Below are 15439 nucleotides of genomic sequence, written 5' to 3'. Positions count from 1 at the left end.
ACAATTTATCTTAACAGCTACATTCTACATAAATACTTCGGTCTCCTAGAAAAATTAGGCGAGACCCGAAACTCATAAAATTTACAACTGATACATCTACTATTACTACTGCGGAGAATCTAAGATTTACCAATTTACATACCAAATCAAATACATCACCCGATGATGAAGGAGTCGGGTTACTGAATAAGAGTCGCGAGGACTAAATCCACGAACTGAAAACAATAAAATGCGATCGCCCCCTAGAGTGAGTTAAAATCAAATAATCTAGGAACTATTGCATTCTTCTCAGAAAACATAGATTGTTCAAATCAGTATATCAAACCATGTACATAAATACCAATCATACTATAATCATACCCTATTACTTTCTTCACAGAAAATATTGATCATTCGAATCAATATATCTACCATGCACGTAAATACAATCCATATTATAATCATACCATAATAAATAAATAAATGAATAAATAAAAATATATTTTTACTTTTACGGGACGAGTGGCTCAAGAGAACCCTAACCCCAAATTCTAAATGTACCATTTTGGCTCTCTTAATCCAATAAGATCGGCGCCCCCGAGAGCAATGCTCAACCAGGGACCTTACTTCCACCGGTCACTTAAGTATCCAAATAAGAAATCTAGTAGCCATTCGGCTCTCTTAATCCAATAAGATCGGGCGCCTGAGAGCAATGCTCGACCAGTGGACCTTACCTCCGGCGAATTTACACAAATCACCCAGAGAGCCATGCTCACCGTGGCAAACCCATAAAAAAAATCTGATTACATGTCTATGATCATTACGTCCCGATGTAACCCATCAAAGGCATGTTCTACTAAAGCCACATCCCCAAATCAAATCATCACATATAATAAATATCATTGTATAATGAAATCATTCAACCATATCAAAATAACAATTAACAATTAAGAGTAAGACATCGGGGCAACTCATGTGGAAAATCGATAATATTTGGTATTATCATAACATTACTATAATAATACTTATATTACCTTTAATAACGAATAATTCAGTTGAAATTATTTACGCTATGCAAACTAATAACCATATTAAGCATGAACTTTCAAAATAGCATATTAAAATCAAACTTAGCAATAGCGAATGATTAAATGACTTTAACTCACTGGGCGACCTCCTAGCTCGCCTGCCTCGGTTGGAGCGAGCCGTATGATCATCTAATCATGGAAAACAATTTATCAAAACGCTCAAACAATCGATCTTTAATCCTAGGTCTAGACTCCTAGGATCGACTGTCTAAGAATCTCGACCGGAGAATTCCACCAAATCCCAGAACCTCCCTACAACACGAACATTACCCCCCGTAAAAACGGGTCCAGGACCTGCCAGAAGAACACTTCAAATATCCAACAATTTAAACAACGGGAGTCGGGTCCCCAAACTTCACTATTTCCCGACTCCGCCACACAGCATAAAATACGAGGCAGGCAAACTGACAGACAATTATTTATGACTCACAAATATCATCAAATACTCAATATAACCCAATAAACACAAATTTAAAATCAAAGGATTTCTAAGATCAACGGCCAGAGAAAATTACCGAGACGCTCGGTCGACTAGCCTCCGGCCGCCGGAGTCCGATCGACGATCTGGACACACCATCGGACTCACAACGACGCGCTGACGACGATCCCCGCTTCCGATTTTTCGATCTGACACCCGATCATCTGGAGAAATTTATGGACGATCTCGGCCGTCGATTTGCAAACGGAGTCCGATCGCCACCAAACCGGTGCCATCGCGAAGCTTGAGCTGAGAAGAGTCGGAATACGTCCTCCGATCGTCCATCCTCCGCCGGATCTCGTCGGAAAAATTCAAAAACGCCGGCTGCCACTATTTTCTCTCTCCACCGGATCTTCCGTCTCCGGCCACCACAGCGCTACTGGCCGCTAAAAGAAAGCTCTCGCCGAGGAGCCGATCGCCACCCGACTCGGCCAACAACGCCGAAAACGGCTGAAACACGCTGGCCACTTCCGCCGCTCGGCCGCGCTGCCAGCATTGCTAGCGACGCCGCCTGGCCAGTCGCCTGCGCAGCCTCATGGCTGCCACCGACGCAGCTGCCCCTTTCTCTCTCTTCCGACGCGCCACTCTCTCTCTCTCTTCCTCTCTTCTTCCCCGATTTTCTTTCCTTTCAATATCGACATTAGGCCCCGAACTTTTCCTTATTACAATTTAGTCCCTCAACTTCTTAATTACTTACAATTCCATCCATCAAAATTCCAATTTAACCCCCAAACTTCTTTTTAGCCTTTCAATTAAGCCCTTAACTAATTAATTTGGGCCAAATCCGAATTATTGAAAATACACAATTACAAAAATACCCCTGACCGACATATTTATTTACAAAAATACCAAGCTCACAAATTTCCATTAAAACCCCATAAAAATAACATTATACTTTCAATCCTTATTCCAAAATATAATTTTACTTATATAAATATGCATTTGGAAAAATTTTGAATAACCAAAATATAATCATTTCTCAAATAATTTACTTGAATAATTTCTTAAAATTTCAAACTAATTAGGTATAGAAAATAACTCATTTATTAAATATATAAAAATTCGGGGTATTACAGCCTACATGGTCTAAGCCTTAGTCTACGTGGCTTAATGAGGCTCTTCAAGGGTTTTAAGGTTCCATACATTTCAGTTAAGGCTTTTAGAGTTTTACGATTTTAGTCAAGGTTATAGGCTTCGGTTGGGATTCTTAGGGTTTCGTGGTCTTAGTTTCAGGATATCATCAATCCATTCCAAGGCTTCTGGATGTTCTCTGGTGCATTTCAAAGCCTTATCCTTCTTTTCTCAAAGTTCACTCCATCTTACTTATCGTGTTCTAGTCATTTAGCTTATATAATAGATGAGCAAAAGTTAAGTAATAATAATAAATCAATAATTATTTTGGACATGCTTACTTGTGAGAATTTTTTTATTTCAGATTCTGCATAAAATTTAATTGTTTTCTTGAAAAATTAAAAAATGATGTTAAAAATTTATTTTTGGAGAATTATTTTTAGATTTAATTAATAAAATGTTCTTCAATACATATCTTTTGTATACTAGAAAAGATTGAATGATATTTATTCATACCCGAACTTTAAATATAATTCTTAAATTTATTGTATTAAGAGGATTCTAAATATTAAAATTTTTATTATAGAAAATACTTAAAAAGTATTTTAGTTGTTATTATTTTTTACAATATGAAAAATAATTTTAAAATATTACATCATAATGAGAATAATTATAAATAAAGTAATACCGCAACAAACACACAACGTGCAAATAGACTAGTATATTCGAAAAAGGCAAAACACATCTTTAGGTCTTTCTATCTTTTGACTTTATTTTACTTAGTTTTTAATTATCGATTGCATTTTAATAAATTTCTGTATTTTTAATTTTTTTTTCATCTTTAAGTCCTTCAATTAAGAGAGTGTATATATAAGCTATTAAACATGCTAACAAAATACTTGATTTTGGTTCATTAAGTCCCTATAGATTTATTTTGTTTCAAAATATCTCTGAACTTTTATTTTTAAATTTTTTAAGTCCTTACATAAATATCTGTTAATTTTAAAAACTTCTCTAAAAGGAAAGAATTTAAGAATGAAATAGAAAAATAATGCAAATAAGACAAAGAGTGAGAGTAATATAAAAATATTAAATTTAAAAAATTTAAAAATATAAAATAAATATTGTCTATTGAGATTGGGCAGGCTCACAAACTCAGTTAAGGATACATAATGCCTTATGGTGATATATTCACTTGATAAAATCTTACGTTGTGTTTAGCTAAAATCCATTAAAGAATTATTTCATTTAAGAAAAAAGACATGAAAGGAAAAGTAAAATAGAAATGATAAATTTGAAAGAGATTTTTTTAAAAATATTGATTTATTAATGTGGAATTCATTTGAAAATTCTATCAATTCTATTAGTTAGTTTAGCTATAACTAATTTCATAAATTTAATTATATAAAATTCTAAATTAACTTTCATTTCAATCAAAATGCATAAGTTTTGGATCTGTAAATAAATTCTATAAACTTTATGGATTTCAATAAAATGTAATGTTAAGATAAATTACTCTTATTTTGAAATTTATTTTTCTATAGTTGTAGTATTAGCTTAATAAATTGCTACGGTATTAGCATTTATTAAAAAGAATTAACTTGTAGAACGGGGGGAATTAACACTAATAATTTGATAGTAATTAGATTTGCAATTTCAAAAATCTTTGAAATGCATTTGAGATAAGGAGAAAAAGTTTTGAAAAGTAAGATCTAAACTTAATGAATCATTTCACATTGAATAACAATGGATTTAAAAGAATAACAAAAATAAAAAAATAAAAATTTATTAAAATGCAATTAATATTAAGGACTAAGTAAAATAAAGTAAGAAAGAATAGAGACCTAAAAATAAGTTTTGCCTTTTAAAAAACGAGGAATTGAAAGAATAATCACAATTTTTATGAACATTTTCTTATATTATACTAATAATTTCTTAATATTTAATTTTTTTTATTTTATAATTATATACTGAAAACTCTTCTTATCAGAATTTTCATTAAACAATCGTTAAGTTATACTATTTATTTTTTGATTTTTGATATAATATACAAATTACTTTTTATAGTTTATTTATTATACTAGAATTCCTTATCTTTTAATAAAATTAACTATTACATTTTTATCCAAAATCAAGACAGTTAAAAGACTAAATTAATAAAAAGAAGTTCAATTTAGTCATCAAATTCATTATTAAGTATCATATTCTTCTAAACTTATTTTTAAATGAATTTTAGATAAAATTATATTTTAGCAAAAATAATTTTCTTGATCAACTGGACGAAAATAATTAACTAGTATATCTTTACTTGCTCTAATAATAACTAGCATAATAAATCTTAGTAAAATTAAAATATTTTTAAAGTACTTAGATTTTTCAAAATAATGAAAATTCATATAATCTAACTTTAGATTATTATAATAAAATAAGTTTTATTTCTATTATTAATTTTGTTACATTAGAGTAATTTTAATAAAAAATTTGATGATCAAATTATATTATTTTATTAATTTAATTCTTTAATTGCATTGACTTAGCAAGATAGTTTTAGTATAATAAATAAAAAATATATGAATTAATTTGTATATTATATTAAAAATTAGAAGATAAATAATAAAAATTCAAATTTAGTTAACAATTATCTAATAAAAACTCTGGTGAAAGAGGCCTTCAGTGTAAAACTATAATATAGAAAGATAAAAGAATATAATTTTAAAATATTAAGAATTGTAGTGTAATATAAAAAATAAATAGAAGGGGGATATAGTAATTAGCTCGAAATTGAATATCGTAATATGACATGGAAAATGAAAAAAAGGAAAAAAGGCCACCTTTTACAAGGCATTTTCCCTCGTACTCCACCTCTGATAAGATTTTCGGGTGGACTTGGCCCACATAATGATTTATAGGCCCAAATATATATCTAGGGCTCCGTTCGTAGCAAGTTTCAACCCTGCCCTTCCTTCCTCTCCCCCCTCTTTCACACACTCTCTCGAAGGCGCATACAGCCAGACCAGAGGTTTACTACAACTTTCGAATTCTCTAACATAGACTTCAGCTTCAGATAAAAGAAGATGCTAACAGGGGATATACCTCCAAACCAAACTATCTACATTAAGAACCTCAATGAGAAGGTCAAGAAAGAAGGTTAGTTCCAAAAATCTTACCATGTGTTCATGTCTCTAAGTTATTATTGACATACTGGGTACCTTTTGTTTTATTCCCACTTGGACAGAACTGAAGCGATCACTTTATTGTTTATTCTCCCAATATGGAAGAATTCTAGATGTTGTTGCCCTGAAGACTCCCAAGCTTCGAGGGCAAGCATGGGTTTGTTTCAGTGAAGTCATGGCTGCCAGTAACGCAGTTCGGCAGATGCAAGGTTTTCCATTTTATGACAAACCAATGGTATGTTTTTCTAAGCTTTCCCACAAAATTGTATCAGCTTTTACCTGATAAGAATAAGATTGTTCAGTAAACTATTTAGGCGTGTTTTTCAATTTAGATTCTTAAATGACGAAGGCAATATTGCACCATAATGATTAGCCGTCGCTTGTTTTGTGCTAAAAATTCACTAAATTCAGCTCTGAAATATTGACAAAAGCAACGAACCTATACAGTTATTCTTTTTGTACGCTCACGAATGATAATGCCCTTTCAATTAAGATGTTAGCGCTTGTTTCTATTTCCTTAATCTTGCTGTATCTGATGATATGCTATTGTTCTTTTATATGCAATTTATTTCCTGCAGCGGATCCAATATGCAAAGACGAAATCTGATTGCCTTGTAGAAGCAGAAGGAAATTACGATCCAAATGCAAAGAAGAAGAAGAAGCAAGAAGAAAAAGGTATGCTAGAAGTTAATTATCACTTCTCTTTATTGTGCTTCTTTTCTTCTTTTCCTTTTTTCTTTTCTCTTTATTATTTTTAATAGCTGAGCTGGACTCTTGGTTTTGTAATGTAAAATTATGAACCAATTTTCTTTTTGTTGTTAGAGACCTTCCCTTTCACAAGTAACACATGCTGCAATGAGCAAAGAAAAAAAATGTTTGTATTAGGTAGATAATTTCAAATTAATATCTTGGTCTCTCTGTTTCAGAGAGTAGTATAGACTAGAAATATTAGCACTATCAGGTCAGACTTTGTTCCTTTTTTTGTTTATTTTGACATTTGTATCTTGTGAGAGGCTGATACTGTTGTTTCTAGAACACCATCGTCACATATGTCATTTAATAAACAAGTGTATAACTTGCTTTGTGAAATTACAAATGGTTTGCCAACAAACTTTATACCCAAGTATAACTATATTATTTTAAAAGATAGAGCCGTAGACAGCAATATAAACTAGTGCTGAATATTTCTATGTTTATGTTGTTATATTAATATATTTGTTCTATTTCTTTATTGATTTAACTGATCTAAGACAGAGTTGCATTTAATCTGACATAAGTTTGCGTCTGCAGCTGAGCGAAAGAGACGTGCTGAAGAAGCTCAACAATCTGCTACAGCTAATGGAACATCTACTGTGAATAACAGGGGAACGGTAAGTTGGATATCTTTTTTATATCATAGTTCCTTAATGCCCTATCCTTCCTCTCATACTCTTGTAGATCGCCACTCAGTTATGTTCTATAATTATTATGTTCTTTTAATTTAAGAGTAAAGGAAATAAGCTTAGGCATATTTTAGGATATGCAGTCTCACATGTTTCAATCAAGAGAATAAAAAGAATTTTGAGTTACTATTGTTTGTAACTGTTATACTTCATGCTTTAAATCTGACCCTTGTATCATCCTGACTAATTGTATCAAGGATCCAACTTGGCAGTTCATCTACTGTGCATGAACTACTAGTGTTTTGTAATCATGTTCATTTCTGACTGATGCTGCTTATGATAAATGCCTTTTTTTTCTTTGGCATTTCTGTAGGCTCCTTTCCGACAAGGAAACAGGGGTGAACAAGAAGCTGCTCCACCAAATAATATACTGTTCATACAGAATTTGCCACATGAAACCACTAGCATGATGTTGCAAGTGCTCTTCCAACAATATCCAGGATTCAGGGAAGTTCGAATGATTGAAGCAAAGCCAGGTATTGCATTTGTAGAATTTGAAGATGATGTGCAGTCCTCCATGGCAATGCAGGCCCTTCAGAGTTTCAAAATTACTCCTCAAAATCCTATGGCTATTACTTACGCGAAGAAGTAACTGACCCTTAGTGTAGAGTGTTTGTCCTCAAGTTCTTGCCTTAAATCGGTAAGGACGGGCGGAATGGAGAACTTCTCACACCATGGTCATCTTAAATTCAAAAACTAATTGGGGAAGTTTTCTCTTTGTAGTTTGCAAGATGTTCAATGAAACATTATGTTTCAACTTGATTATTAGTAGACCTTTTGCTAAGCCAAGTACGGTGAATGTATCACTGTTGTCCCTTCACTAGGTGACTGTTAATGAAAACTGGTGCTCATGTCACCATGCCAAAGTGAATTGAAGAGTGTTCTCTATTTTCTTTTTCTTTTTTTCTTTTGTTTAAAAGAAAAACTAGAAATTGAACAGAAAGAGGTGATTTGATTTTTGAGCAAACTACTATTTCCCCTTGATTTTTGACTAATCTTTTGCTTTTTACTTTTAATCCAATTTAGTTCCTCTATGAAATGAATATAAATTTTGGTTCTACTTTTTTTTTTTTACTCTATTTAGCTTTTTCTTTCTTAAATTTATAAACTAATAATCTTTTTTAGTCTTACTAGGTTGAAAATTGTGATTAGAATGTTCTTTTATTTAAAGGTTGAAAATCGTGCATGAGTTTAGGACTAGAAATCTGCGAATTGTGTGTGATTCGGTACTTTTTTAATTTTAAGTAGGTATTTTATTTAACAAATAATAACATTTGCTTTAAACTAGTGTTTTAATAAAAAAGGAATCGGTTAAAGGAATAAAAAAAAGGAATCGGTTAAAGTGTTATTTATTGTTTTGATTTGAAGGATTGCTAGTAAACTTTTTATAAACAAATTAATTACATTACATATATTATATTCTAAAATTATGATTATAATAAATTTTTAGTTTTTGATAGTATCTAATAACGTTCAAATATTAAATTCTATAACTGAATAATAAATTTAAGCAAATCTATATAAATAGAATATATTTTATAAATTAAATAAAAAAAAAATATAAATCGTAAGAAAATGAATTATAAATACTAAATTTAAAAAAATATTAATTTTTTTAAATACAAGTTTTAATTATCTTAAATATAAGTATATTTAATTTTTGACGTTATAAACTATTTTTTTTCTACTTTATAATTTCTTTTATAAACATACAATCGGTTTAACCAGTTTAATTCGATTCAATTCAGTTCAATATAGTTTACTATAAATTTGATTTTTTAGAATGGTTAAATAGAGCTAACTACTAATTTTTGACTAGTCCGATTGTGAAAACACTATTTTAAACTATTAATGGTTTCGTATACCTACAAACACTATTAATTTATATTGTCATGTGCTTCAATTCAATGATAACAAACACATAATATTGGTCGCATTAAACTCATTATAATCTAAACTTGCATCCTACAACATCACTGCCAATTGACTTGGTAAAAAATACCGAGTGGTAAAGGCGAAATAATATATAGGTTATTTTCTATATCAGCTAATTAGATGAGTTTTGAATGATTCGATTATATACTATAAATTTTATTTCTATACTAGGTTTCCAACAAAATTGATTCTACAAGGATCAAATGCAGTTTTGAAAGTGATCTTAAAATTTTACAACCATATTATTGACGTTGTTGATCGATCCAAATTATGTATAGATATTTAAGGGTATTTTAAAGCTTTAATGATATATTTCTATATATAAAATGGTGAAAATATGTGATTTTGCCTCACTTAAGCTTAATTGTCTATTTTCAGGAATATTAGTAAAAAGAGGAAAATATGGAGCTAAAATAAGCTTAATGGGACATATTCGTGTCAAGGCCAAGATTAAGACACATGGACCGCTAATTATGAGGCCCAAGGGATATTTTAGTCATTTTGTATAATTATTAGGATTTATATTAAGAGTTATTTATGAGATAGTATTTGGTGGAGATTAAGATACTTAAAGTCTTATCTATTAGATAGACTTATATTAGTATACTCATCTCTAGAGATTTTTATTTAGAGGACTCTCCTCTATATAAATCTCTACAAAACCCTAAAAAAAGGAAGGAAGAAGGAGGGGAGTTTTCTCCTACCTGCTCTCTACACCTGCCACCATTATTCTCTCCATAATTCTCTACAGTTCTTTATAAACACTTTAGTTTTAGTTTTCATTGTTCTTTTAGGATCTAAGGAGCTTTTCAAGAAGTGGAGACTGAGGACCAATCTTCTTCTTACTTGAAGAAATTCTGGATCTTGAGGGAGCTTTTTACTTTCTTATTTTTTGTCTTTCTATTTAATACCATGATCATTGGTTTAAATATGTTAGACTAGTTTTCATAAGTGTTTAGTTTAGTCTTTCTACTTTTGTATGAATCTTGTTATTTTTTTATTTAATGAATGATTTCTTTACCTTCATATCTTTATTAGTTTCAGTTATTATTGTTAATTAACCATCATATTAATTTAGCAATAGTAATTGTTATGAAAATCTTTAGGTTTAAAAGTATTAGAAACATCATCTTTACTTTAATCTATGTTGGTATAAGAAACCTAAGTTGCATCATTAGCTTGAGTGATTTAGGGAAAAGGCACATCACCATCTCATTCATTAGATCTAGGCTTAAAATAAAATAAGGAGATTACTAAGTAATTGGCTAGATTAAATACTATTTTTAGCATATAGTTTTAGATCATAAGCATTTGCAGTTGCATTGCATATTTATTTATTGTTTAGTTACTTTACTTTATGACCATTATCCTCTCAAACATACGATTTAGAGTGTTTAGATTTACTTTTATTATTTTGTGTTGATAATTAGTCTTTATAATAAGTGGCCTCATAGTTCCTTGAGAGATCGACCTCGTGGTGAACTTACCCTTATTATAGGAACGGTTCATGCACTTGCGAGTACTAAAAAAGATACATCAAGTTTTGGCGCTGTTGCCGAGGAACTGTATCCAAATTTATTATATTGATTGATTATCAAAAGTGTCTTGTGTTTTTTAGTTTGTTTTGTGTTTTGTAATTTATTTTGTTTATGTGTCTTGTCTTTGTTTTGTTTGTTTGTTTTGTGTTTTGTGTTTTGTTTTGTTTATGTGTTTTTATTTTTTTTGTAAATTTTATTTTTAAGTTTTTTCTTTTAATCTGAAATTTTCTTTTATTTTGTATGCTTAGTAGGAAACAATTAGAAGAAGAATCAACAGAAGAAGTTGATATCATGGCAAACCCACCAAGAGAAGTAGGAGCTGAAAGGCGAATGACTATGAAAGATTATGCACTGCCTACAATTGGTAACACTACTTCATGCATAGTTCTAGGTGATACATCTAGGAATTATGAACTTAAGAGCATTCATTTTAATATGCTTCCTTCATTTTATGATATGCCTAGTGAGGATGCATTAACATTCATTAGATAATTTTATGCCATAGTTCATACTTTCCCATTATCTGGACTTAATGAGGATCAACTAAGAATGAGGCGTTTCCTTTATTCATTGAAAGAAAGAGCAAAGGCTTGGTTAATGACCTTGCCTCCTAATTCTTTGAGAAATTAGAATGAAATTTATCAAAAGTTTATGAGTAGATTTTACTCGCAGCAAAAGACCAAAGAATTAAGAGGTGAGATTTCTAATTTTTATCAAGAGAATGCTGAATATTTTCATGAAGCATGGGATCGCTTCACATCACTTTTATTACAATATCCACACCATGGATTCCCACTCCCAATAATCAACCAATTATTTTATGATGGATTAACACAACAATATCAATGTATGGTTGATAATGCAGCTGAGGGTGCTATGTTAGAAAGGACACCTGATGAGGTTTATGACATCTTTGAGATGTTAGGAGCCAATTCTCAACAAAAGAGTGTGAGGACAAAGAGAGTAGAAGTAAATGAAGTAGTAGCTAATAGTGAGATGGCCATGCAATTGGCTGAAATTGACTAAGCAAGTTAATATGCTTACTTCAATAAAAAACTCACTAAATAATAAAGTATGTGGTATTCGTGGTATTTATGGTCATAGTGCTAATATTTGTTTTTGATAATTACAGAGAAAATATGTATGACCAAATAAATTTGATGGATTCTTACCAACCTATGCATCCTATGAATGACCCTTATTCCAACACATATAATACCGGTTGGAGAAACCATCCAAATTTTTCTTGGAAATACAATGACCAAAACCCACCACAATTATTGAGAAATCAAAATCAACTTCATTACCAAGACCAATATTCTCAATTTCAAAGGGACTCCAATCCTTTCTTTCAAGATCAAGAACAAACTTTTCGATCTAATGAATAAAGGAAGCCAAGTTTGGAAGAAACACTTCAATCATTTATGATGGCTTCTCATGATAGGATGGAGAGGAATGAGAAAAAGACATATTCCATTGAGGCTTCACTAAAACGTTTAGAAGCTCGAATGAAACAAATTGTTGAAGAGATCAATAAAGAGGAACTATCTAGTCAACCTGAACAAGCCAATTCCATTACTACTATTAGAAGAGGTGAGGTTGTCGATAATATTGCTATAGAAACTGAAATTTTTTTTTTCTTATGCAGGTACACCTAAAAATGATGGATTAGTGCAAAGCAACGAGGAAAGCATACAAAAGGAAGAAAAAGTAAAGCCTAATCTTAGGCTGGAGAAGAAAGAAAAGGAAGCATTTTCTAGACCTGAATTTTATAAGGCAGCTCAGCCTTATAGACCCCCTATTCCTTTTCTAAACCAACCCAAAGAGAGCAAAAATGATGATGTTTTTTTTGAAAGTATTAAGATGCTCTCTAAAGTTAATACTAACTTATCTTTGTTTGATGTTATCAGGAATAAACCAGCTTATACAAAATTTTTTGAAGAGTTGAACACCAACAAAAGGCGATATGCGAACAACGAAAAAATACAAGAAGCAAGTGTAATGCTTCAACATCAATTGCCCCTTAAGATGAAGGATCCTGGTAGCTTCACCAATAATATTACAATAGGTGCCAAAAAGGATATAAAAGTCATGTTAGATTTGGGAGCAAGCATCAACTTGATGCCGTATTCGATGTATGAACTACTTGACTTGGGAGAGTTGAAGCCTACCACTATGTGTCTACAATTTGCAGACAGATCGATAAAAAACCCTAGAGGTGTAGTAGAAGACTTGCTAGTGCAAGTAGGTAAGTTAATAATTCCAGTTGATTTTGTAGTACTTGACATGGAAAATACACCAACAAGGGATAAAGAGCAAACCATACTCCTTGGTAGACCTTTCATGGCAACTACAAGAACTGTGATTGATGTGCATGATGGAAAACTTACCATGACAGTTTTAGGAGAAACTGTGGAACTTAAAGTGTTTGATTCTTTAACTTTATCTCCTAAATCTACTATTGATAAGTGTTCATATAATTATTTAGATTCTCTTGTTTATGAACAATTATATGATGATATTCCATTCTTAATTGACAAGAGTTTTCATGACACTTTAGATGTTCGCATAAATAGTATGAAGCCATACTTGAAAGGAATGGCTTATGACGAAAAGATCGAGTGCGCGGATGAACGCCCACCATGAGCATAATCAGGAATGTCTACTATAGACAATAAACTTAGCAATTGTATTTTTGTTTTTATGCATTTAAGTTTTTTTTTTCTTTCTATTTTTATTTTTTATTTTATTTTTATTATTTATTTATTTATTATTTTTTCTATTTTTTATTTATTTTATGTTTATCTTGTAGGCTTGTATTTAATCTCCAAAAGGCAATATGTCTCCATGAGAAGCAATTAAAGCTAAAAAAACAAAAAAATAAAAAAATAAAAAATTTGAGCGAGCCACGCTGCGGCAAATTTTCCGCAGACGTAGCAGCTAGCGGCAGAGACGACACAGGCCCGTAGGAGCCAGCGGTAGAGACAACACGGGCCGCAGCGCCGGGTCGCGGGCCTCAACCCCAGCGGTATGTCTTTGCCTGACGGCGAGGGTGGGCCTCTGCCATGAGTGGGTCTTCTGCCGCGAGAAGGCCACCAGCGACAATAGCACGCCGCGACCTCGCGGAGCCACATGCCCACAGATAAGGCACGAACGAATGGGCCCGCGAAGGTAGCAAACGCAAAGAACTTAACGATGTAACTCGCGCGGTAGCCGTAAAAAAAAATTTTTTTTTTTTAGTAAAAATTAAAATAATTAAATCCAAGAAATTGGGATTAGTTATGAATTATTTTTAGTTAAAATACCCTCTTTTAAAATTAAATATTTATTTATCTCCTCCACATAAATAGTCATATCATTGATCTAGGACTTTATTTTAAATTTTATTCTAGAATTTATATTTATTTATTAGGATCTAACTTTTAATTATCTTAGGATTTAATCTTTCTAGTATAGTTTATTATTTTTAATTCTTCATTATTTTTAAATTTTTATTTCTTTTATAATTATCAATGATGTGTGTTCAAGTGTGCTTCTAAGGTTTGGATGGTGGAGATTGGAATTCAAGTTCATGGCTTACTATGCATTGCAAAATTCCAGGGGAGGATTCTATCTTTTTCCTCTCTTTTTGTTCTTTATTTTTCTATATGCAATGACATTGAGGGCAATGTCAAATTTAAGTGTGGGGGAGGGAAATAGAATATTTCTTCGATTAATTTTATACGTCATATGCCATGAGAATTAACAACTTTGATTAATCTTTTGCAAAATTTTAAATTTTTCCACTCAGCTTTTCTTATTGTTCTCTATAAGAGTCAATGAAAGAATGCTATTATGTTAAGATTCTTGAACTCTTGAGTTAGTTTTTAACATGTATAAATATAAACTCATGAGTTATTTGCACTTAAATGATCAAGTGTTCATCTTTTGTATATGGACATGATGAATAGTTTACTAACATTCGACATGGGTATGATTAGAAGTGTATGATTTAGATTATGATTTCATTGTTATTAAATTGGCTTGTCTAAGTTTGTGAGATATGATATGGGCAAGTTTAAAGCTCTAAGTTTAATAACTCTACTCCGCTAATTTTAGTTGCTTAGTAACCGAGGATCTTCATGACCAATGTTGATTTTCGCATAAAAAGGCAATTAAGATTATGAGTATGCAAAGCATCTTGATGTATGTTTTGTTGAGTAACCAGGTGCATTCATTATCCATATTTGTATTTGTGTAAAAAGGCATAACATCTCAAGAAAGAAAGAAGTACCCCAAGTATCAAAAATTAAAATCCAAGGGGTATAAAGAAAAGAAAAAGTATAAGAGCTTCAAAAGCAAGTAATAAATGCCTAGTGATCTCTTATTTTTGAGTGAAGGTTTTGCCTTTTTGAATAGGGTTATGATAATTTGGATTATGCATCATAGTTGTATCCTTTGAAGACGAGTTAGACTATTTGTTGTGAAATAGGTGTGAAGGATTGGATGCTTGAGTCTTTTGATTAACAATGATTGAGTTTATATTTTAAAAAAAATTATTATGACTCAAATGTTCTTGGGTTGACATGATGTTTGCATTAGTGAGATTCTTTTGAATATCTTTAAGCTGAGTAAGGATATTTTTCATGATTTTGCAGAAGTTAATTCTCATTTGCTATTTACTTGAGGACAAGTAAAAGTTTAAATGTGGGGGTATTTGATTGATCCAAATTATGTATAGATATTTAAGAGTATT

General features: G+C 31.3%; 2 protein-coding genes and 1 non-coding gene across 3 annotated transcripts; 2 read left to right on the top strand and 1 right to left on the bottom strand.

The window, feature by feature from the left end:
- The first annotated feature begins 5551 nt into the window (after positions 1-5551).
- On the top strand, positions 5552-8119 carry LOC8282766 (U2 small nuclear ribonucleoprotein B'' 2). The gene is made up of 5 exons (XM_002517696.3): positions 5552-5763; positions 5852-6024; positions 6368-6464; positions 7080-7159; positions 7545-8119. The coding sequence occupies exons 1-5, from the start codon at positions 5691-5693 to the stop codon at positions 7821-7823; spliced, it is 702 nt and encodes a 233-aa protein (XP_002517742.1). The 5' UTR covers positions 5552-5690; the 3' UTR covers positions 7824-8119.
- Positions 8120-11387: 3268 nt separating this feature from the next.
- On the bottom strand, positions 11388-11495 carry LOC112534631. Its single transcript, XR_003078911.1, has one exon. It is a non-coding gene; the product is annotated as a small nucleolar RNA R71 (small nucleolar RNA).
- A 636-nt stretch (positions 11496-12131) lies between these two features.
- LOC125369271 lies at positions 12132-13350 on the top strand. The gene is made up of 2 exons (XM_048371284.1): positions 12132-12297; positions 12353-13350. Exons 1-2 carry the CDS (start codon positions 12132-12134, stop codon positions 13348-13350), a joined length of 1164 nt encoding a protein of 387 aa, XP_048227241.1.
- Positions 13351-15439: the final 2089 nt, after the last annotated feature.

This window comes from Ricinus communis, chromosome 2 (assembly GCF_019578655.1).
Source record: "Ricinus communis isolate WT05 ecotype wild-type chromosome 2, ASM1957865v1, whole genome shotgun sequence".
Taxonomy (NCBI): Eukaryota; Viridiplantae; Streptophyta; class Magnoliopsida; order Malpighiales; family Euphorbiaceae; genus Ricinus; species Ricinus communis.
The sequence above is the reverse complement of the archived record's forward strand: the minus strand, read 5'-3'. Positions and strand labels throughout refer to the sequence as shown.